General features: G+C 40.1%; 1 protein-coding gene across 1 annotated transcript in view; it reads right to left on the reverse strand.

The window, feature by feature from the left end:
- Positions 1–24,467, reverse strand: part of NEB (nebulin) — a 249,118-nt gene that overhangs the window by 207,440 nt on the left and 17,211 nt on the right. Inside the window, exons 10-19 of the mRNA XM_004375379.2 lie at positions 24,171–24,275; positions 8,574–8,678; positions 8,059–8,166; positions 5,750–5,866; positions 3,570–3,674; positions 3,376–3,483; positions 3,187–3,291; positions 2,669–2,767; positions 1,575–1,679; positions 47–154 (exon numbers count right to left, since the gene is read on the reverse strand). Of these exons, the coding sequence (XP_004375436.1) occupies positions 47–154; positions 1,575–1,679; positions 2,669–2,767; positions 3,187–3,291; positions 3,376–3,483; positions 3,570–3,674; positions 5,750–5,866; positions 8,059–8,166; positions 8,574–8,678; positions 24,171–24,275 (1,065 nt within the window). The remainder of the gene's footprint in view (positions 1–46; positions 155–1,574; positions 1,680–2,668; positions 2,768–3,186; positions 3,292–3,375; positions 3,484–3,569; positions 3,675–5,749; positions 5,867–8,058; positions 8,167–8,573; positions 8,679–24,170; positions 24,276–24,467) is intronic.

A 24,467-nucleotide genomic window follows, 5' to 3' on the forward strand; every position in this document is an offset into this window, starting at 1 on the left:
AGGAAGCATCCCTGAGGCCCCTGCCCTGGACACTGGGCATACTCACATCACTAACATTCCTGCTGTTGGCTTTGGCTGCCAGCAGGGGAATGGCGTCCACTTTAATGTCAAACTTCTTAGCTTTGCTCTTCTCCCAGTCTTCCTTGTAAGCATTCTGAACAGAAGATTGTAGCAAAGGAATTAGTAAAAGTGATATGCATGTCATCACATTTTAAAGGCTAAAGGGCAATGAAATATTGTGTCTTGATATAAAATAGGGCTCCCTGGTAGCACAAATGGTTATGCACTGGAGTACTAACTGAAAAGCTGGCAGTTCATACCCACACAGAACCTGTCAGAAGTAAGCTTTGTGATCTACTTCCAAAAGATCACAGCCTTGGAAACCCTATGGACTGCGGTTCTACTCTGCACACACAGGGTTGCCCTGAGTTGGAATCGACTCACTGGCAACTAACAACAAAATATAAAATAAATTTTAAAAAAACCAAAACCCATTACCATCGAGTCAATTCCGACTCCTAGTGACCCTATAGGACAGGGTATAACTGCCACATATCGTTTCCAAGGCTATAAATCTTTATGGAAGCAGACTGCCACATCTGTCTCCCACAGAGAACTGCCAACCTTTCAGTTAGCAGCCGAGGGCTTAACCACTGCACCACCAGAGTTCCTTATAAAATAAATAGATCCTTCTTATTGTTTGAGAAAATATTCATATTTTAGATAATTTTCCTCAAACTGAAACTTCTAATTCTCCATGATCAGGCTTCTCTACTCTTCATTTGAGTATCTCATAGAACTAACTTAATTCTAATTATCATACTAATATTTGATTTCTAATACTGAATATTCTGTAGAGCTGCAAAAATATTCTACAGTTAACTTACTTTCTATGGACATAAAGCCATTACTTTCATTTGACGTTTAAGTCCTTTTCAAAGGTCATTTCATGAATCATTACAATCATTACTGTTGTTTGATAATCTTAGTACTCATTTATAGACTTGTTAATGAAATTGAGATCCCCAAGAGTAATTTGACTTTTCCATAAAATTAAGTTCAGAAAATGAAAGATAAGAATGGATACCTAGCCTTATGCCTTTTGAATAAATACTCTATATCTCCATAAGTACAAGTTCTCTTACATGTAGAAATAAGCATCATTTGAGTGAAATAAGGGAAATTAAAAGCTTGGAGAATACATGAAACAAAATCGTGTCTAAAAGAAGATTCTGAAAAAAAGATTAATTGGAGTATGGTATAAATGAATATATGGCTAAAAAGTCTAACATTAAGGTTTACAATTACTTGAAGATGGTGGCATTCCGAGAGTTGGTTAAAATGTACTAAGACAGTTTAATTGTATGAAGCTACTTACAAGACTGATACACACATTTTATAAGGTGAATTCAAACAGTTACATTGGTCGGGACATAGGAACATGATACAAGTGTTAACACTGAAAGATTATTATTAAATATTACTAACACTGAAATAATTATTCCATGATGGAATTAAAAAATAAAAGCAGAAGTTATCAGTATATCACATGGGATAGAGTGTAAGAAACTTACATCACTCAGATTATAAGCATTGACTTTGTGTTGAATGAAGGCGGGAGTATCTGGGGGAATATGGCACTTGAATTTTTCATTTTCGTGTTTTGCTTTGTAATTTAGCTGAGAGAAAAAGAGAGAGAGAGCAAGAGAGAGCGCCAGTCAGTTCAGAAGAAGTATTGCTTCAAAACACAGAAAATCTTGTGTGTTACATTTTGTGACATATCTGAAAAAGCTGTTTGGATCAAAAGAGAGATCCAGAGCTTAGATAAGTCACTTTGCATTATTTACATCCTGAGTGCTGGACATTTGTCACATCTGTCACCATGGCAGGGCCATAATGGAATGAAGTGGCTCTTTCATATTCTTTCCCCTCCATGTATATAAAAATTGGTCCTATAGATTCGAAGAGTAGCACAGCCCTTTCTTTCTTTTCATTGCCAATGCTCACTTATTGGAGAACTTTTCCTAACAAATCTGGTTATGTGTCCTCTCACATACATTATGGTTTGTTTCCTTTCTGGCCATAAATCTACTGCAGCTACACTTTTTTTTTTTTTTTTTAGTCCAACATAAGTTTGGAAATTCATATATAAAACTTCATATGATAAAAAAAAAAAACTTGTCTCAAAGACTCCAATTTCTGAAAAGTTTATTTGAAAGAGAGAAATCCCATGTATTAAATACATGCTCTGTGCCAGGCTGTGTACTATGTACTAAGGATTCGTTTCATCTTCAAAACAGCCACAAATTATATAAGAGAAATATGAGGCATAAAAGGTGAAATCATTTGTCTAGGCTACCAGGTCATAATTGATAGAACTAGAATTCAAGTCCAGTTTTGTCGACTCAAGAACTCATGTACACTTCAATGCGTTAAGCTATGTTAGTTTCCTTCATATAATTATTTCATTATAGGCATTACCCTCCCAAGAAGATGCAAGGTAACCAAATAGAAAAACATTTTAGGTGACTACCAATATGTACATGTTAAACTTACTAAAACATACATAACCTCTTTTATAAGTGTAACCAATCATTGGATTTTATGTATAGAGTTATGAAATCCTCTCCTTCATAACTGGATTTGCTAGACACTTAGCAGAACTTACATCACTCAGTTGTTTGGAATTGATTTGGGCTTGCATCAAAATAGGAGAGTCAGGAACTTGAGTGAATTTTGTCTTGTCTGGGTGGACTTTGTAGATATTCTGGAAGGGGAGAAAAGGAATTTGGTTTAGCAGTATCATCTGTCAAATCCAAGCTGGCCTGTAGGCTGAGCAAGCAGAACCCTCCCCCAGCTAAAAAAACAAACAAACTTACAGTTAATGCAAGATTTATTTTTTTATTAACAAGAGTGCAGTTTCTTTCTTTATTTTTTTTACATCTGTAGGAGAAACTTTTCCCATATCCTCACATTCCCCATAACTCTTTTTTTGGTAGATAAGCAAGAATTAACTCTGAAAACTTATGAATGCAAAAAAAGGAAAAACAGTACATCTGCTACCAAATAGATTTTGCTTCTTACAATTTCCTTGCTTGTTTGTAAAAGTGTCCAGATTTTAAACATATCTTGGCCACTATATACTATGGAGGGCAGTAACAACTGAAGTTCATGCTACAGACTTACATCTTTGCATTTATCTAGTTTCTTGATTGTTTCATATTCTTGAGTTATGGTCTGGGGGAAGAAGCCTTTGCCTCTGTCCTCTTCATATTCAGCTCTGTAATTTTTCTATAAGGAGAAGAAATCAGACCATTGTATTTACACATTAAAAATGGATTATTTGGAAAATCAAATGACTGAATTAGAACTTACATCTCTGTTTTCAGCTGTGACTTTCATGCAATGTGTATAATATGGATCCTCAAAGCTGCCTACATAATGTCCCAAAATATTCTTTAAGTAGGAATCTTTATATTTATTCTAAAAGACAAAACATATTTCATTTCATTATTGATGAAATGATGGGTCTTTTCATTAGCAGATGGAGTGAGCATAGGGCGGCTTACATCACTACTGAAGTTTTGCAGAGCTGTATCCGCCTGAAATTTGGGTGTCTCACAGTAATTTATGCTCTTTGCTTTTGTCTTTTCATAGTTTTCCTTGTATAATTTCTGTCAAAGAAAGAAAAAATCTATTAAAGTAGGTTCTTGTCACTCCCACACTGATTATAACACTTGTATATTCCAACATTAAACAAAAGAAGAAAAAAGATCGCCTGCCAACTGTCTTAAAAACTGACAATCAAACATTGGGGTGTCACGAATTATCAGCCTTTTCCATTAGCAATTCTTGTAAAGTCTAAGTTTTAATGTTCTCCAAAAAATTAAAAAAACAATATGCTATCTCTGAGCAAGCCTTGGTTACAGAGATCACGTGGAGTTCTGAATTGCTGCCTTCTCCACCTCATCTCATGCACTCTTCCCACAATGATGGTGCGCAACAGACAGGAATGTTTTCAGCAAAAGCAAGTTTTTTTGGTTTTAAACAAACCTTCATAAAAGTTTAGTATAAGTTGAGAAATACTCACTCTCTCTTCCCCTCCTACCAAGGAAGAATCTCTTATTACACTAACAGTCAATTTGCCTCAAAAATAAAGTACACACCAGATTGACTCAAATCATGAATCTACTGTTCTTCTCTGCTGGGATTTACCTTTAGCTCTAACAATAAGCATAAACAATAAGTTTTTTTTTTTTAGATTTGCTTTATGTTTCTGTATGCAATCAGTTTTCATGACTATTCCCTGCGTCCTTGAAAAGAATGGGCCTTGTGCAGCTACTGACTGTAGTGTTCCTTAGACCAAGCTTTGATGTTCTAGTATTCGGTGGGAGCCATCTCAGTTGTCACCCAGTTACTGAGAGGTATTTCAAAATCTACTCCTGTGTCTATTTTCCCTGTTCTTTCAATGTTTGCTCTTTACTCTGAGGCTGTTTCATTGGTTTTAATTTTAAATTTTAATTATTGGTTTTAAATGCACAACTGATAAAGTAGATCATTGTTACCTTTCGTGTTGGGGTTTGAAAATGTAAACAGTGTTACTTGTTTTAATGTTTTTATATTCCTGTTTTTATCAACAAAGTGGATTTGAACCCAGGCTTTTATATGTTTGATTTAGGAAGCAGATGAAGGTGTCTTGCGTTGATTTCCCAGAAGAGCTATCTGGACAGATCCATTTACACCCTCTCATCAGCCACTAAACCCATCCCACTCCCCAATCACATGCACATATTTCTAGGTTGCTGATTTAATTCAAGGAACAAAGAAAAGATAACTAACCCACACAGACAGTTACATATAATCCTCGAATATTAGGAAAGTGTAATTTTATACTAACCTAACCATAAGGAAAAAACTCAACCGATTACGTACTCAGTTTCCTAAAGACAATCTCCTAAAGAGACTTAATATGTGATCGGTTGAGTTTTTCCCTTATGGTTAGGTGAGTACAGTGTATTAAGCTTTCCCAACATTTCCCAATATTTCAATATTTTGCAGTACTGAATATATGATCAGTTGACTATATATATACAGCTGAAATTGTCTTGGACCATTGTCTTTTAATGCCAGGCCCAATTCTCATTTATCTAATCTATTTTAAATCTAATTGCTTAAATAGGCTCTTAACAATTCCATAAATAGAAATTTCTGTGACGACTCGGGGAGCTATCTTTTAAGCCCTGTTGTTTACAAATGATGAGCTCTGGAGCCAAGCTCTGAGTAAAAAATGGCAGAGTTGGGGAGAGAAGTCGTGAAACACAGGACATTGTCCTTCTCTTGGCAGCAGGCCTGGAGGACACAGAGCAGGAAGCTAAAGCAGCTTCGTCTCTCTCTCTCCTGGCCTTTCAATCAGAGGCATAGGCACTGGGAGCCTATAAGCAAATGAGGATTTCCCTGTTCTTTGAACTAAAAACAAAAACCAAACCAGCTGCCGTTGAGTCGATTCTGACTCATAGTGACCCTACAGGACACAGTAGAGCTGCCCCATAAAGGCCTGAGAAAATTGAGAAACATTATACATAGAGATACTAATTCTTTCCTGTGGTTAGATCGTCCCAGTGAAAATGCTCCACCATAACCTTAAAGTATTTGCAAAGTTATATAGGCATTTCATCATTTTAGAAGGAGAAAAATTTCATCTCTCTTGCCACTGAGGTTTAAAAACACTTTTTGACAAGAATATACTTACATCACTTAGGGCCTTTCCTGCCACCTTCAGCTGCCTGAGCAGTGGGTTCTCTGTAGCAGGAAGTACATTGTAATCTGCTTTTCCTTTACTCTTTTCATAGTCTTCTTTGTATTTTACCTGTAGAAGTGAAATAAAGTGATAAAGCCACTCTGCAGGTTATTTTTGCCCTCATCTCTATTACAGATATTATTACATAGTTCCACAAATCCATTTTCTCTTTAGAAAAATGGCAGCTTGACATTTCATAAACAAAATACTGGTAGTAACTGATAACAGAAGCACAGAAACTGCGTACATTTCCAGGATACCTTTTCTTCCCATTCATTCAAAAATATCCATAGGGTGTCGATCACATGCCTGCCTCTGGGACAGACACAAGAAAGAATAACACATGATCCCTGCCCCCATGGAGAGAGAGATTTATCAAGAGTGACAGAAAAAGAGAGAGAGAGAGATACACAAATAATGCAACACATCATGTCCCAGATACCTGCTACTACAGAATCCTCACCTGGCTCTTAACCTCCAGCTGCCTATCTGGCAAAACCTTATTTAAGAAAGGAAGCTAGAAGCATCAGCCTACCTCTTAATGCCTCTCCTGTGACCATGTGTGTGAGCACGTGCATATTTAATGTGCAGGCTGGAGGAGGAGGAAGGAGCTGGGGGTGAGATGCATGGTGACAACCTCACCTTTTCCATCAGCCCCTCCCACCTTGAATTTCAGCTATGGCAGAAACAGTAAGGGGGTGTCCAAAGCTCCTGCCCAGAGTGTATCCACAATGGGTAGAACAAGAAACTGATACTGGTTCTGACCACACTCCCTGATGTAGGTCATTTATTCAGAAACTATAACCCTAGAATATAGACGAGTTCAAGGAATCCTAGATCATTTACCGACATTTAAGAATCTCAGAAAACAAAGCTGATAAGCTTCATATCCAGAGGCAGAAGATCGAAAACTGAAACACAAATGAACTACCCCTACAGCCTACACAAAGGATTCATGGGACACTGTATAGGAATGGAAGACCTAGATCATCTTTCTATCTTATGGAATTATATATTTCTTTGAAAAATAGAAACAACCTGAAAAGCAACTCCACAAACCTGACTATCCCCTAACCTGCATTTGGGTTCCTCTGCCCTCTCTCCTGTTGTGTGGATGAACTGTCAGGGCTTGTGGCTAAGCCAGCCATTCTTCTTCAGCACCAGAATTCTTTCCCTTTCACCATTACATGACTCTAGTCATTCTTCTTCTATCCTACATCATCCATGTTTGCCTCAGTAGTGGAGTTTTCCCATCAGCATAGAAGCATAGTATTTTTGTCTCCTATCTTTAAAAATCCCCTGCTTACACATTTATCCATCAGCTACTGCCCCATTTTCTTCGTGACTTTGCAGAAAATTTGAAAGAGTTGAATATATCTGCAGCCTTCAATTTCTCTCTTCTTAAAGGCCACAGCCTTCAGTACGGATTATACTTCAACATAAGGAAAACAAAAATCCTCACAACTGGACCAATAATCAACATCATAATAAATGGAGAAAATATTGAAGTTGTCAAGGATTTCATTTTACTTGGATCCACAATCAATGCCTATGGAAGCAGTAGTCAAGAAATCAAACAATGCATTGCATTGGGCAAATCTACGACAGAAGACATCTTAAAAGTGTTAAAAAGTGAAGATGTCACTTTAAGGACTAAGGTGCGCCTGACACAAGCCATGGTGTTTTCAATGGCCTCATATGCATGTGAGAGCTGGACAATGAATAAGGAAGACCAAAGAAGAATTGATGTCATTGAATTATAGTGTTAGTGAAGAATATTGAATATACTGAAGACTGCCAGAACAAATCTGTCTTGGAAGAAATACAGCCAGAATGCCCATTAGAAGAGAGGATGGTGAGACTTTGTCTCATATACTTTGGACATGTTATCAGGAGGGACCAATCCCTGGAGAAGGCTATCATGCTTGGTAGAGTAGAGGGTCAGCAAAAAAGAGGAAGACTCTCAAGGAGAAGGATTGACACGGTGGCTGCAACAATAGGCTCAAGCATAACAGCAATTGTGAGGATAGCACAGGACCAGGCAGTGTTTCGTTCTGTTGTACACAGAGTCGCCATGAGTCAGAACTGACTTGATGGCACTTAACAACAACAGCTTCTGTGAAACCCAAATGCCTAGGATCCACTGGTCTCAACCCTGGAAGTCCTCTCAAAGCTCCCATTATTTTTCATTATACACAAGAGTTACAAGAAATTCACCCACCCTAAAACAACCAAGATAAACAGGATAATTGTCCCCATACCTTGCTGGCCGTTATCCCAGCTTGTTTACTGACTTTGTACTCTGGTGTTTCGGTCTGCATGAAGTAGATGTGGTCCTTTATGTTCTCAAAGTCTTCCTGGTATTTCCTCTGTAAGACATGAAATGTACTGGAGAACCGCTGGGGGAACAAACTGCATAAGAATTCTACAAGGGAGGACACAGCACTTGAAGAAGTTCAAAGCCATGCTCCCTTTGACTTAGGCAGGACTCCTTTAACCCACACTAACTTTGAAACCTAAACTATAAGAGGGTCTCACCATACTGTTTCTGTGAAAACAGAGGCAGAAATAATGGAATTTGGTTAAAATAATATTTCTCAAAAGTAAGAAGAGATTGTGGAATTTTTTTAACAGGAACTCTTTACCAGGACATGTCCCCAAGAAGACGGGTCTGGCCTCAAATGTTCTGCCACCACGTTGGCGGTGCAACAGGGGATTAGAAGCCGTAGAAGGAAAGGGTACACCCAAAGACATGCAGCCATCCTTTCCTACTTACTGTGCTGATGTTGTCAGAATTCATTCTGGCAGTTGCAACTTCAAAGCAAGGCGTCTCACTCCATTTGCCTTTGATTTTATTTTCATAGTCTTCCTTGTATTTTTGCTAGGAAAAAAAGAAAACAAGCAAAACTCAGGAATTGACTAATAAATCAGCCAAGTAAGTGGTGATAGTCAGCTTTTTAAAATATCTTTACTGGGCCTTTCTTAAGTTCTTAATGTTGTCATTGTTAGGTGCTGTTGAAATGATTTTTGACTCATAGCGACCCCATGTGACAGAGTAAAATTTCCATAGGGTTTTCTAGGCTGTAATCTTTACGGGACCAGATCGACAGGTCTTTTTCCGGCAGTACCGCTGGGTGGGTTCAAACTGCCAACCTTATAACTGGGAAAAAAAAAAAAGTTGCCGTCGAGTCCATTCCAACTCGTAGCGACCCTAAAGGACAGAGTAGAACTGCCCAATAGGGTTTCCAAGGAACAGCTGGTGGATTCGAACTGCCAAACTTTTGGTTAGCAGCCAAGCTCTTAACCACTCAAATCTTCCAGTGTAGTGTCAATTTACTCAACAAGAGAGTTGAGCGAGGGGAAATAGAAGAGGGGGAACCAAACCAAAAAACCAAACCCACTGCCTTTGAGTCGATTCCGACTCATAGCAACCCTACAGGGCAGAGTAGAACCACCCCATACTGTTTCCAAGGAACACCAGGACCTTTTGGTTAGCAGCTGTAGCTCTTAACCACTTTGCCACCAGGGTTTCCAAGAGGGAGAAAGAAGTACTAATTCTCCCTTACATTACTGAGTTTGGAAACTTAGTTCTTTCATAACTTGAAGATGCTCCCTGGTGTTTGAGGAAGGAGACAGTCAGAAGCTATCCTTTATTTTTATTTCAGAGTTATAATAAAACTTATCAACCTCAGATTTAGATGAGAATTGAGCTTCATCATTTTTTTAAAGTGTTTACATGTATATCGAATTTATTCCTCACAAGCTGAAAGGTAGATGTTAATTTTACCCATTAAATAGATGAAGACATCGAGTCTCAAAGGGGTTAGGTTATTGCCCAAGATCACAGTGATCTTAAGTTGCAGAGCCAGTATTTGAACTCTGGCTGCCTGGCTGGTTCCAAAATCCATGATCTTAAACATTAAAAAGGAAGGACAAAAGTACAGATGTGCAGATATACAGAAAGAAGGATGGATAGATGAATGGATGGACTAATGAATGGATGGATGGATGAATCGATGGATTAATGGATGTTGTTGTTGTTAGGTGCCATTGAGTTGGTTCCGACTCATAGCATTCATCATTAGTTTTTAAGCTTTCCTAAAACTCCTAGAAAACAACCACTATAACAAAATTTGGCCTGCAGGCTGATGAATATGACCTCTTAGTTCAGAGCTAGAGAAATTTTAATGAGAATTGGAAATTCATCCAAAAATTGAACTGCTGTCACCTGCTTCACCCCCCACCTCTCCTCACCCAATTCCCATGCTTTGAGTTCCTTGAAAAGAGTATTTATGATTTATTATTTTTCATACCCTCAGAATCTGATAGAAAACGCAGCATGCAGAAGTAATCTCATAACTCTTTGTTCAACTACATTAAACTGAACTGGTTGTGAACTACCTTGGCCTAAGCTTCCTTGGGGCAGAATTAACCTAGCCAATCCCAAACCTGGACCCATGAGCCAGAGTCAGAGCTAGAAATGGGTTAGAACCATTTCTTCTCTTTGGTTCATAGACATGTGTTAACAGATATAACCAAAGGACTTCAAGGTGCTTGCATACTCACACACTCACCACACCCTTCAAGGAAAAACAAAGTGGTATGTGTAACTTAAAAAAAACAGGTACTAAGGGTTTTACCTGTGAGAGATGCTTAAAGCCAGTGAGCTTGAGTTCAAGGAAGCCCAGCCCTCTTCCAAATTCCCTCTATTCTTTCTTCTCAAAAGGTTAATATACTAAATAATAGCCAAGTTGTTTTCATAGCTTTTAATTTTGGAGCACTGGTCCTGAGTTCATTAAGCCTGGGTTTAAGTTTTGACTCCATTATTAGCTGAGATGTGACTTAGCCTCTCCAAGCCTTGGCTATCTCAACCACAAGTTCTGGTGACAATACTTATTCAGAGGAGCATTGAGAAGATGAAATAAGATCCTACACTGAAAAGTCCTTTGTGAACTCTAAACTGCTAAACAAATGTAGGGTATAAGTGTAATAATAAGAATAACTATTATTTTTATTATTATCATACCAGAGAGAAAGAAATTCTGGAGAAAAGAAAATGGTGTGTATGTTTCTGTGTGTGTGCATGTGTGACAGTTCTTCATTTGAAATCTTTACTGAGATAAGATTTGCATTACATTGCCAATTAATTGATTATCTCTTTTGAAGTTTGAAAGAACTCAAGTTAATAAAATTGATTTTTGGATTTGCTAAGACTGCCTGTATAAGTGCTTTCTAATCTTTTTGGGGGTAATGTTGTAGTTGGGTGTCATCAAGTCGATTTCTGGCTTATAATGACTGCATGTGGCAGAGTAGAACTGCCCTATAGGGTTTCCTAGACTGTAATCTTTAGAGAAGCAGATTGCCAAGTTTTTCTCCTGTGGAGCCACTGGATGGGTTCCAACCACCAACATTTCGGTTAGCAGTCAAGTGCTTAACCTTTGCACCAACAGTGCTCCTTTTTGGGGCAATAACCAAAACCCATTGCTGTTGAGTCAATTCCTACACCTAGCGACCCTATAGGATGGAGTAGAATTGCCCCGCAGGGTTTCCAAGAAGTGGCTGCTTGTCCTTTACCTGATGTGATTTCCTTGGCTAAATGAACAAACACAAAATCCTAGAGAAAGTTAAACTGATGGTTTTCTTCAGGTTTCCACTGATAGACTCCAAATGGGGCATAGTTGGAGAATCAGGTGGTGGTGGAGGTGGGGAGTTGGGTGTTGGACCCTGGTATGGCTAACTGATCTTCATGTACCACACAAAAATTCAGGCCTTGCTTCCCAGGCACTCAGAGTGACCTCTTGGCTGGCACAGGGGGTCATGTCTAGATGCATACCTCTCCCTCTCTCTCATTCCATTTTGTGGGCCTTTGCCTTTTCAATTTCTCTCATACCTACAAATGAAGGTGATATTCTGAAGTTCCTCAGCAGCTATCAAGCTCCAGCCTCCTCTTGCGTAGTGAAAATCTTCCCAGACTTGGGAATACTCAGGAGTGAGTTGTGAGAGAACCGCCCCCACCCTGACACATTTTGGCTGCTGGGCAGAAGGAAATACCAAGGCTTTGTTTATGGGGGTTAAGAAGGGAGGGAGAACTTTGGATGATGGTGCTTGGTGGTCTTATACTCTTGTTTTGCTTCTTGCTTTAATATCTTTTTTAAAATCATACATCTATCTTTCACTGTGAGAATTAATCTTCTACTCAATTTTCCTTAACAAATATACATATGCAATTCCTATTTCCCTATAATAGCCCAACTTTTGGACCTCATTCAGAACATTTGCTGCCTTTTCAACTTTAGTTATATTAATTATAAATCTCTCTGTATCTCAGGTATCTCAGTCTTCGGATGTGTCAGGCTCAACTGTCCCTTCCCAATTTAAGAGTTTTCTTCCTTTGACTATAGAATGCAGAGGGAAGGGCAGTATCCCAACATATGTGTTCTATTTATAAATAAAACTATTTATAAATAAACATACCAAAATATTATGGACTAGGAGATCTTGACCTGGGATTCATGCACATCAAGAACCTCTGAAGTGGTGCTTGTGTCATTTTATAGCTTTCTCAGATTTTTAAGGGGTCTATCAACCCAAAATGGGGCTCTGGTGGTGCAGTGGTTAAGTGTCCAGCTGCTAACCGAAAGGTCAGCAGTTCGCATCCTAAATCAATATAACTTTTCCTAGGATTTTGTGTTTATTTATTTAGCAGAGGAAATCACATCAGGTCAACGACAAGCACTAGAACACCTTCCGTGGGCAAGGTGACCACATGCTGATAGGTGTAGTAAGATTGCTTCCCTGAAACATAGTCTCTCCTCCCCAGGAGTCAGGCAAGGGTACTTCCTTTGGGCCACAAATTAGGAACCCTTGTGCCCTACTTAGACATATAACTTCATTTTCTACTTTTCACTTCTGCACCTGTGGTTTTGATATGGTTATCAAATGGAAAGAAATTCAAAGCCAGTTTGTTAATCACACTTTCCTTTTTCTGTGAGTAGCAAAACCCTGGGGCTCCTGATGGCTCCATTCATAGAGAAGTTAACTTCTCCAGAGGCGGTGGAAGGGATCCCAATTTGTATGTTCATTAGACACAGTGGGGTCAGGGCTACATTCTTCACTCAGTCAAATCTCTTATTGGTGAAATCAATGGGAATTTTCCTAATTCTACATGATAGAAGAGTTTCCATGGTTTCATAAGATCAGAGCATGGCTTCTTCATGCTGTGTAACAAGCTGTCACTGAAGAAAATTTCTTTTACCATTCTAGATCCCAGATGAATATAAACTGGGGAATCCAACCTGAAATATCTTTCCTACCTGTGAACCTGGAAGGGAGCAGAGAGGCTGGTAGAGAGAAACTAAAGGAACTTCCTGGCGTTGCATTCAGAACCACACTTTCGGATGGTGGTTAGTGTTCATAGTTTCCTCACCTTGAACTCTTGCTTATACTGAACTCTGTCAGCCTATTCATCTATGCTACAGTTACATAATTTATCTGAGCCAGGAGGAAGTGCTGGCAGGTAGCTGCTGGCTTTGTCAAAGAGAAAGATGAGAGAATTAATTCTGACAGGCAGAGTAAGGAAGGTTGATAAACTAACAGTAATATGATAATTGAAGTAAGTGACTATTGCCATTTGAACTGAAGGCTGTAAGACCAAGGGATGTATCTGGGTGACATAATTTGATAAGGAAATGCTAAGAATTTAAATATATGAGAATGAGTAGATAAAGGAGATTTTACCTATTTTGGACAGAAAGAGTAGATGGTTAATACTGAAACATCGGTCAAAGAAACTTGATAGTGGGGAAGACTTTAAGAGAAAGGAAGAGAGTCCCACAGATAAGTCATCCTTTGCAGTCCTGTGTCTCTCTTGTTGGACAAATTGTGTCCCCCTAAAATATGTGTTGGAATCCTAACCCTTATCCCTGTGGATATAATCCTGTTTGTAAATAAGGTTTTCTTTGTTATGTTAGTATTAGTGTAGGGTGTGTCCTAAACCTAATCACTTCTGAGTTATAAGAAGCAGCATAGATGCAGAGACAGGAAGCACAAATTAGGGGAAGACAGATGCCACTAGAAGACTGCCAAGGAACTGAGGAACACCAGGACTACAGAAGCTGAGATAAGGATCTTCACCTAGAGAGGACAGAAAGAAAGCCTTCCCCTATAGTCATTGCCCTGAATTCAGATTTCCATTCTCCTAAACTGTGAGAAAAAAATTCTGTTCTTTAAATCCACCCATTTGTAGTATTTCTGTTACAGCAGCACTAGGAAACTCAGACAGATGGTTTGTTGCTGGATGGACTGTGAACAATAACAAGCATTTCTTCCCAATATGACTATTATTTTCGATGCACAACAGACATTAAGAAATTGGAAAGCTGGGTGTCTTAATGCTGTGTTCTCTAGAGAAGCAAAACCAGTGTGAAGCATGTATATGTGTGTGTATATATATATATATATATAGAGAGAGAGAGAGAGATTCATCTCAAAGAAATGGCTCATGTGGTTGTAGAAGCTGGCAAGTACCAAATCCATGCATTAGGCATCAGGCTGGAGGCTTCTCCTGATTCATGTAGCTGCAGGGCCTGACGAACCCAAGATTGGCAGGGCAGACAGCAGGCCACTGGCTCACGGGCTGGGGAGGCTGACAAATCAATTTTGGCAGGTAAGACAGCAGGCTGCTTAATCACAGGCTGCAAATGCTGACAAATTCCAAGATCAGCAGGCAATACGGCAGGCATCTAGCTCAAGTCCGAAGACCAGATGTCAGATGATGACAAGCCAGATGCAGGATCCAGAGCAAGAGAATGAGCTTTGCCAGAATTTCCATATATAAATGGGATTCAGGCCATACCCAACACCCTAGAAGAAACTCTCCTTGCAACCAATTGGCTGATCATGTCATGGAGGATGACTACTTCATTACATAATTGACAAACTACATCATTACATAACTGACAAACTACATCATTACATAACTAACAAACCACTGAGAATCACAGCCCAGCCTAGCTGATGCACCACCTTAAGAGTCTACCCATCGTCAGCTTGGCATCTGTACACATCTCCTTAAATCATGCTCAGTCTCTAAATAAAGACAATTACAAAGTCTTACTTGTGCCTAATATAATACAACTAACGTGTACAACCAAAAATGCACTAACTCCATTTACATCTTATACTTTATAAGTGAAGAAAACAAATATATTTGATGCGTACATACAAGGAAGAAATATTCATAACAATTACAGTCCTCATTTCTGCAACTGGTCATGTGGACATAACTGGTATTTAGAACTATCTTCTTCCACCACCCATCCTGTATTCTCTTTACCCTCAGCAAGCACCTCATCTGGTCATGGTTCTTTGCCTGGTGGGGTGACACAAACCTTCATTTCCAAAGGGTCTGGGCCATTAGTAGCCATGTCGGAATTGGGTTACTGTAGTTTTCCATCGACTTTAATCACAGGGCATGGAAGCACTAAGAGACACCCTAAGGGACCTCGTCTATTGCAGACCTACTCTTTTTTACCTCATTATGCAACATCAATCTGATTTCCCCTTGGTAGTCAGGGTCAATCACACTAGCGAATATGGTAACTCCCTTCTTTGCCTGTTGATCCAGAGGCATGAGTAGCCCAAAGTGACCAGGTGGCACTTTTACCTTCCAGTTCAATGGAATCTGTGTTGTGTCTCCAGGTGAGAGCATTTCTCCCTTTGGAACTAAGACCTCTAGACCCGCAGAGTATAGGGTTGCAGGGACAGGAAGCAAAAATTTTGAAAGTGGGCCACTAAGGGTAATAGTGAGTAGTGCCACTCCCATCTCCATCTTTTGATTCCTGGAACCATGGATCCTGGCTATGGGAGAAAGAGTGCCATATATTGGATGCTGGTTTAGAGCATATACAGCCTGCTGCAAAGTGTTGCCACCTAGCTGGTGCCATAATTGTGTCTTTAGAAGGCCATTCCAACATTGTATCAAGCCAGCTGCTTCAGGATGATGGGGAACTTGGTAAGACCAGTGAATTCCATGAGCATGGGCCCACTGCCATACTTCATTTGCAATGAAGTGAGTCTCTTGATCCAAGGCTATGCTGTGTGAGACATCATGACGGTAGATAAGGCATTCTGTAAGTCCATGAATGGTAGTTTTGGAAGAGGCATTGCGTTCAGGCAAGGCCAATCCATTTTCAAAGTAAGTATCTATCCTAGTAAGAATGAAATAATGCCCTTTCTATGATGAAAGTGGTCCAATGTAATCAACCTGCCACCAAGTTCCTGGCTGATCACCTCAAATAATGGTGCCATATTGGAGACTCAGTGTTGGTCTCTGCTGCTGGCAGATTGAGCACTCAGCAGTGGTTGTAGCCAAGTCGTCCTTGGTGAGTGGAAGTCCATGTTGCTGAGCCCATGCATAACCTCCATCCCTGCCACAATGGCCACTTTGTTCATGAGACCACTGGACAATGACAAGAGTGGCTGGGGAAAGAGGATAACTGACTTCCACAGAACACACCATCTGATCCACATGATTGTTAAAATCCTCTCTACCACGGTCACCCTTTAGTGAGCATCCACATGAGATACAAATGTCTTCACTTTGGCCCATTCAGAGAGGTCTGTCCACATACCCTTTCCCCATACCTCCTTGTCACCAATTTTCTAATCATGTTCCTTCCAAATCCCTGACCATCCAGCCAAACCATTGGCCACAGCGCACAAATCAGTATACAATCGCACACATGGCCATTTCTGCTTCAAAGCAAAGTGAACAACCAGGTGCAGTGCTCAAAATTCTGCCCATTGGGAAGATTTTCCTTCACCATGGTCCTTTAGGGAGATCCCAGAAATGGTCTGCAGTGCTGCCACTGTCCAGTTTCAAGTGGTGCCTGCATATTCTGCAGAACCATCTGTAAACCAGGCACGAGTTTTCTCTTCCTCAGTTAACTAATCATAAGGAACTCTCCATGAGGCCATAAGTGCAGACTGGGAGATGGAAGGTAATGTGACAGGGTGGAGACCATGGGCATTTGGGCCAATTCCTCATGCAACTTACTTATGCCTTGAGGTCCTGCTTAAACACAATCTTTTATATATACCACTTCCATTTAATGATGGAGTGCTGCTGTGTGCATCCAATTTTATAACTCTGTGGGTCAGACAACACCCAGTTCATGATGGGCATCTCAGGCCACATGGTGACTTGGTGGCCTATGGTTAAGTGTTCAGTCTCTACTAAGGCCCAGTAACAAGCCAAAAGGTGTTTCTCAAAGGAGAGTAGTTATCTGCAGAGGATGGCAGGGCTTTACTCCAAAATCCTAAGGGTCTGCACTGTGATTCACCAATAGGGGCCTGCCAAAGGTTCCAAACAGCATTTCTATCAGCCACTGACACTTCAAGCACCATTGGATCAGCTGGATTATATGGTCCAAGTGGCAGAGCAACTTGCATGGCCACCTGAACCTGTTGCAGAGCCTTCCCTTGTTCTGGGACCCACTTAAAACTAGTAGCTTTTAGAGTCACTTGATAAATAGGCTGGATTAGCACACCCAAATGAGGGATATGTTGCCTCTAAAATCCAAAGAGGCCCACCTGGCATTGTGCTTCCTTTTTAGCTGTAGGAGGGACCAGATGTAACAACTTATCCTTCACTTTAGAAGGAATATCTCAACATGCCCCATACCACTGGACTCCTAGAAATTTCTCTGAGGTGGAAGGCACCTGAATTTTTGTGAGATTAATTTCCCACCCTCCAGCAAGCAAATGTTTTACCAGTAAGTCCAGAGTCATTGATGTTTCTTCTTTACTAGGTCCAACGAGCACAATGTCATCAATGTAATGGACCAATATAAGATCTTGTGGAAGGGAAAGGCAATCAAGGTCCCTACAGACTAAATTATGACATAGAACTGGAGTGTTGATATACCTGTGAGGTAGGACAGTGAAGGTGTATTGCTGGCCTTGCCAGCTGAAGGTAAACTGCTTCTGGTGTTCCTCTAAAACCAGAATAGAAAAATAAAAGGCATTGGCCAGGTCAATAGCTGCATACCAGTACCAGGAGATGTATTAATTTGCTCAAGCAATGAAATCACATCTGGAACAGTGGCTGCAATTGGAGTCACCACCTGATTAAGTTTATGATAATCCACTGTCATTCTCCAAGATCCATCTGTTTTTTGCACAGGCCAAATAGGCGAGATGAATGGGGATGTGGTGGGAATTACCACCCCTGTGTCCTTCAAGTCCTTGATGGTGGCAGTAATCTCTGCAAGCCTTCCAGGAATATGGTATTGTTTTGGTTTACTATTTTCCCAGGTAAGGGAAGTCCTAATGGCTTCCACTTGGCTTTTCCTACCATAATAGCCCTTACTCCACATGTAAGGGATACAAAGTGGGGATTCTGCCAATTGCTAAGTGTATCTATTCCAATTACACATTCTGGAACTGGGGAAATCACTACAGGATGGGTTCAGGGACCCACTGGACCTACTGTGAGACAAACCTGAGCTAAGGCTCCATTAATAACCTGCCCTCAATATACCCCCACTCTGACTGGTGGGCCATGGTGACACTTTGGATCTCTTGGAATCAGTGCCAGTTCAGAGCCAGTGTCCAGAAATTCCCAAAAAGTCTGATTAGTTCCTTTTCCCTAATGAACAGTCACTCTCGTATAAGGTTCTAGATCCCTTTGGGGAAGGCTGGGATAAAGATAAACAATATAAATTTTTGGCAGTGTAGTGGGGTCCTTCCTCAAGGGGACCTGGACTCCCCTTCACTGAACAGGCTGTGGGTCTGTAAACTGGCTCAAGTCTGGGAATTGACTGAGGAGCCATGACTCTCTCTGCTGGTGATTCAAGTTAGACTGACATTCACTTGACCTAGAATTCTTCCGCGTGTTCAGATCAAGTAAACATTTAGTAGATCTCCCATCTATTTCACTCCTAGGGACACCTTGACTAAGTAGCCAATGCCATGAGTCCATACGAGTCAGACTGTTCTGATTACAGCTTTGACTGTGCTGTACATTATGGTAATCATGCCTACCTTGTCTTTGTCAATTGAGAGCCTCCACTTAGCAACTACCACTATGGAGTCCCATCAGCCCCATTGTAGTTAGGTGTCTTCATTCAGTTAAAGCAGTTCCCACTATCAAATCTGACTTACACAAAATAGCATAACTGCAGTTTTCAAGGATGCTCAGGCTCCCTTCACAAATTTGTTCCTCACTGTCGTGGTAAAAGGTGTGTCCTCTGGGCAATCCATGTGTAGGTCTGTGGGCCTAACCTGATAAATCCACTCTAACATGCCAGTTTCCCTAAGCCTTTGGATACCTTCTACTACAATATATCAAGGCAGGTCTGGTACTTTAACTTGATTTAATGTGGGCCACCATGTAATCCATGCTTCAGTGAACCAACCAAATAAACTTAGATCCTTTCCTAAACTCTTGAGCTGAAACATTGAATGAAGAATCTGTGCTTAGTAATCCCATATCAGTAAACTCCAACTGATCCAACTTTTATGTTCCTTGCACCATTATCCCGCACCCTTAATAGCCATTCCAATACATATTCCCCAGGTTTCTGTTTTTACATGTTAGAAAAGTCAAGCAGTTCTTTCGGAGTGTAGCATATTTCCTCCTGGGTTACAGTTTGTATTTCACCTTTTGGGGCTCGCTGATACTTAAGACTAGTTATAGATCTAGGGTGTGGGTCCTGGGAACATTCAGCAATGTCTTGTAAGGCATATACCTCAGGCAATGCCCCAGGTGCTGCTGCAGGCAAATCTCAGACAAAGACTCTTCAGGCACAGCTGGGTTATTCTCATCAGATAGGGGTAGAAGGGATATTGGTTATACTGAGGAGGGCGTCTTAGCAGACAAAGATGGAGTAATCTCTTCAGATGAGAGTAAGATGGCTGGTTCTGTTGGCAGGAGTGATTCAACAGAATTTACAGGCTCCGTGTCCCCAGCTTCCTGATTATTTGCTCACCTGTCCCCATCCCAAGTTTCGGGATTCCATTTCTTCCCAATCAATGTCCTCACTTTAACGTCAGACACAATTTGAGATTGGGAACTCAGTTGGCATTATAATTCAGCCACTCTTACAATAAGACTCTTAGTTTTGTTTTCAGCAATATCAGCTCTGTTGCTATAAGAAATGAGACTTTCTTACAGGGCAAAAGTGGCAACTTTCAGGGCTTTCAGGCGGCGCTTAAGCTGTGACTCTGAAGTCCTGAGATCATCTCTTTCTTTCACCACTTTGTCTAGCGAAAGTAAGACCAACGAATCAGCTTCCCTATACTTCTCTTTTTGACAAAATTGTAGAAAAATATCAAACATGTGATCACCCAGAGCCTGGCACTTTTCACCAATACTTGATCTACTGGTGGTGATATTTAGTGTATTAATATTGCCACCTCATGCCAGGGATTAGCAGCACCCTCTTTACTACTAGATGCAGAGTCATCAGCATCTTTACAACTGACTAGTCAGACTTGAGAACCAACTTAGAAACTTATACTTAGGATTTTGTTTCTCTAAAACCACTTTCAGTACCAAATGTCTTAGGCTGGCTTCTCTAGAGAAGCAAAACCAGTGAAGAGTGTGTATATATATATAGAGAGAGATTTTTCTCAAGGAAATGGCTCACGCAGTTGTAGAGGCTGGCAAGTCTCAAGCCCATGGGTCAGGCATCAGGAGGAGGCTTTTCCTGACTCACATAGCTGCAGAGGCTGAGGAACCCAACATCAGTAGGTAAGACAGCAGGTCACTGGCTCAATGTCTGCGGAGACTGGTGAATTCCAAGATTATCAGGTAAGACAGCAGGCCACTGGCTCACAGGCTGCAGAGGCTGATGAATCTCAAGACTGGCAGGCAATACAGCAGGCAGTTGGCTCAAGTCCCAAGAACGAGAAGTCAGATGATGACGAGCCAGATGCAGGATCCAGAGCAAGCAAGTGACTTTTGCCAGAATGTCAATATACATTTTGGATACAGGCCACACCACTGAGGAAACTCCCCTTATAACTGATAGGTTGATCACATCAGATCACATCATGGAGGATGACTGCATCATTACGTAACTGCCAAATTATGTCATTACATAACTGCCAAACCACTGAGAATCATGACCCAGCCAAACTGACGCACAACCTTAACCATCACACTGGGTAAGACTGGGATTGCTAACGTCATAAATCTGGTAACCTTCATTTAGAGCCATCCTCCCTTGGCTCATATCATTGTTCCACAAGGACAAACCCACCCTGGCAATGCTTTCTAAGTACCTAACACTGTCACTTTATCCAACTAGAGTGGCACAGTTCAATAGACATAAAATGTGAGACACGTGTAATTTAAAATTTTCTAGTAGCCATATCTTAAAAAGTAAAAAGAAACAGGTAGAAAATTAATTTTAATAATATATTTTACTTACATCAAGAGGTCCAAAATATTACCATTTCAACAAGTAATCAATATAAAAATAACTAATAAACTGTTTGACATTCTCTTTGTCATAGTAAGTGTTCAAAATCCAGTGTATATTTCACACATACAGATATCTCAGTTTGTACTAGTTGCATTTCAAGTACTCGATAGCCACATGTGGCTAGTTGCTACTGTATTAAAGAGTATAGATCTAAACTTACTGGCAAGCTTAAATTAGTGGTGAGACTGATTATAGAGGAGTTTGAAAGTGCTGTTTTTATTACTTTCAAGTACAGTCATGTGTCGCATAATGTCCATCTGGGCAACGTCCGACCACATATACATCCGTGGTCCCATAAGGTTATATAGGCAGCCCCCAGGTTACAGACGAGATCCATTCCTAAGTCTGTCTTTAAGTCGAAATTTTTCTTATGTCAGAACAGTTGGGTACGGTTTGTATCTAAATGTCAGTTAGTCAAATGTTCGACTTAGTATATTGTATGTAGTGTACCTCTCTGTATATTAAAGAAACAATTCCAGATACACTAAAACATCTTTAACATAATAATACAGTAATAATAATGATGATAATATTTTGATGTACATCACAAAGTAGCACCCATTTGCTATTACGAACCATTGTATATATCTCAAGTTTTTAATATAATAGGCTTTAGGGGGTTGATTCGTAACTACAGATTGCTTATAAATTGGTCATTCATAACCCAAGGACTGCCTGTGTATCCAGGTATCCACCACTTTTTGAAAGTTCACTTTACACCACTTGACTTTTACGAAAGCCCTACGTTAGTACCTGTTTTCACTAACCAAAAGAAATCCAAAGAGGATTTTTGCTTTTACGAAAAAAGGCAAAAAGTGGAAATAGCATTCAGCATTTGTTTTGCAGCGAGCTGTTAAAGAGGCAGCGCACACCTGGAGCAGCGAGAGTGGTGTCGCCAATCTCCTTCCCCAGGAACTACACTCAGCATCTCAGCGGCAAGTTGCCATAGTTTGAGCTGTGTGTATGAGCACCTGTGCTTTATCTTGATTTATTTTGTGCATCCCTTAGTAAGATACGCGCTACAGTATTTTTGGGGGCTCGGAACGCTCAAAAACTTTTCCCATATAAATAAATTTATGGCAATTGCTTCTTCGCTTCACGCCATTTCGGCTTACGAAAGTTTCACAGGAACCTTCTACTTTCAGATGCGGGGGCGGGGGGCGGCGGGGGGCGGGGGCGACACTTGTAATATGGTGTTCGCACAATGTCCAGCTTACATAACTTCCTATTTCACAGAACCTGTCATGGTCGTTAAGTGACACATGATTGTACTTACAGTGCATATTCAAATAAAGTAAAAGTAAGATATCTTTAAATATACGCTTTAAATAAAAATTAAAAAAATAGATCCCTATTTGCTTCTAAATGACCCCCCTTAAGAGTTTCTCTTTTTTCTTTCAAAAAGATAAATCATCTTTGCTCCCTAATCTTATTTCTTACAATACTTTACTCTTACAATATCAACAGTTTCAACTGGCCATCTTTTATGGACAGTTCTAAAGTTAACTTCTGCTTAGCCCTGGGCAAAATTCTAACAAATTTCAGATTTCCAGCATTCCTATTAGCTCCCTGGGAGGTGCAAATTGTTTGTGCTCGGCTGCTAACAGAAAGGTTGGCAGTTTAAACCCACCCAGTGACACCACAGAAGAAAGCCCTGGTAATCTGCTTCCATAAAGATTACAGTTAAGAAAATCCTATGGAGCTCAGTTCTGCTCTGTAACACATGGGGTCACCATGAGTCAGAATCGACTTGACAGAAATGAGTTTGGTTTTTGGTTTGGCATTCCTAGTAACTCAATGTAATACACTTACTAGATTCTTTATCCAAATAGCCCCTGGATATACAGTTAGGGTAATCATGAATATCAGATATATTTAAAAATTACTTAATACACTTCATCATCCATAACTTTTCTTCTTTCTCCTTTACTACAGAAACTTCGCCAAAAAAAAAAAAAAAAAAAAAATGCTTAAACTAGACTGAAATCTTGAGATTCCATCAAAATTCAACCAAAATGAGATTCAACTCTACAGAGAGCAAAGAAAGCACTTAAAACCAGCAGTATCCCAGGAGAAAGTGGCCTGATTTAGACCAATTTAAAACAGGAATTTAGCCTGGCCTATTCATCAGCTGAACATCTGTCTCTTCACATTCCCTGTCAGGGCTGCATGCCTCAGGGCTGGTTTACCAGCCTAAAAATAGGCAGACTAAGTTGTCTGCCAGGCCTTCGAAGTTATGAGGTACACTGCCCACTGCTGTCAACTAAGCTATGTTTGAGACCCACTCGTGCATTCTTATTTTTCCAAATCTGACTGAGATCATAAAACTATACGGGTGCTTCGCACCGAGTTAAAACAAAATCAGCTCCTCTGTGGACATGTGTGGTTACTTGGTTACTCAGTTAGTTTTACTCCAACAAATAAAAAATGTCAAGTGACATTAGAACATGGGTTCCATTTTCAAAAGGTGGCTTTTACATTTATCAGCCACGGAGTCATCAAGCTGGCTGAAATTTATTACTACAGTTCTATGGTAATGTAGGAGCCCTGGTGGCACTGTGGTTAAGCATTCGGCTGCTAGCCAAAATGTCGGAAGTTTGAATCCACCAGCTGCTCCTTGGAAACCCTGTGGGGCAGTTCTACTCTGTCCTATAGGGTCACTATGAGTCTGAACCGACTCAACAGCAACAGGTTTGTTTTCTGTTTTTGTCCTTTTTTTATGGTAATGAATGTACTGCTTTGGCTGTAGATTTGAGGGTCAGATGCAAAAACACTTAGTGTTTTTATGTTGTGTCTTAAGGTTCATCTTTAGTTACTTTCTCTGCTAGTTGAGATTATTAAGAAAGTTTTCAAGAGACACTATCCCAGTGCTTTTTACCTACCTTGCTCACTTGATCGGCCACTTTCTTGGCAAATTGTATATCTGGAGGATCTGGCAGGGATGTGAATTGAGTTTGCTGTTCAGCATGACCTTTTTTGTAGGCGATCTAACAAAATAAAAGACAAGGGTGCTGATAAGCCACAGAAAATTATTCTATTTCCCACATTCTATGTGTTGGCATTTTAAAAAAGACTATGTTTTCACCTTTATTTGAAGTCTTAAGTATTGAAAACGGTCTATAATTTGTCCTTCTAGATATTACATGCATTCTCTCCCAATATTGCTAGTGATTTATATC

Source organism: Trichechus manatus, unplaced genomic scaffold, assembly GCF_000243295.1.
Source record: "Trichechus manatus latirostris isolate Lorelei unplaced genomic scaffold, TriManLat1.0 scaffold00036, whole genome shotgun sequence".
NCBI lineage: Eukaryota > Metazoa > Chordata > Mammalia > Sirenia > Trichechidae > Trichechus > Trichechus manatus.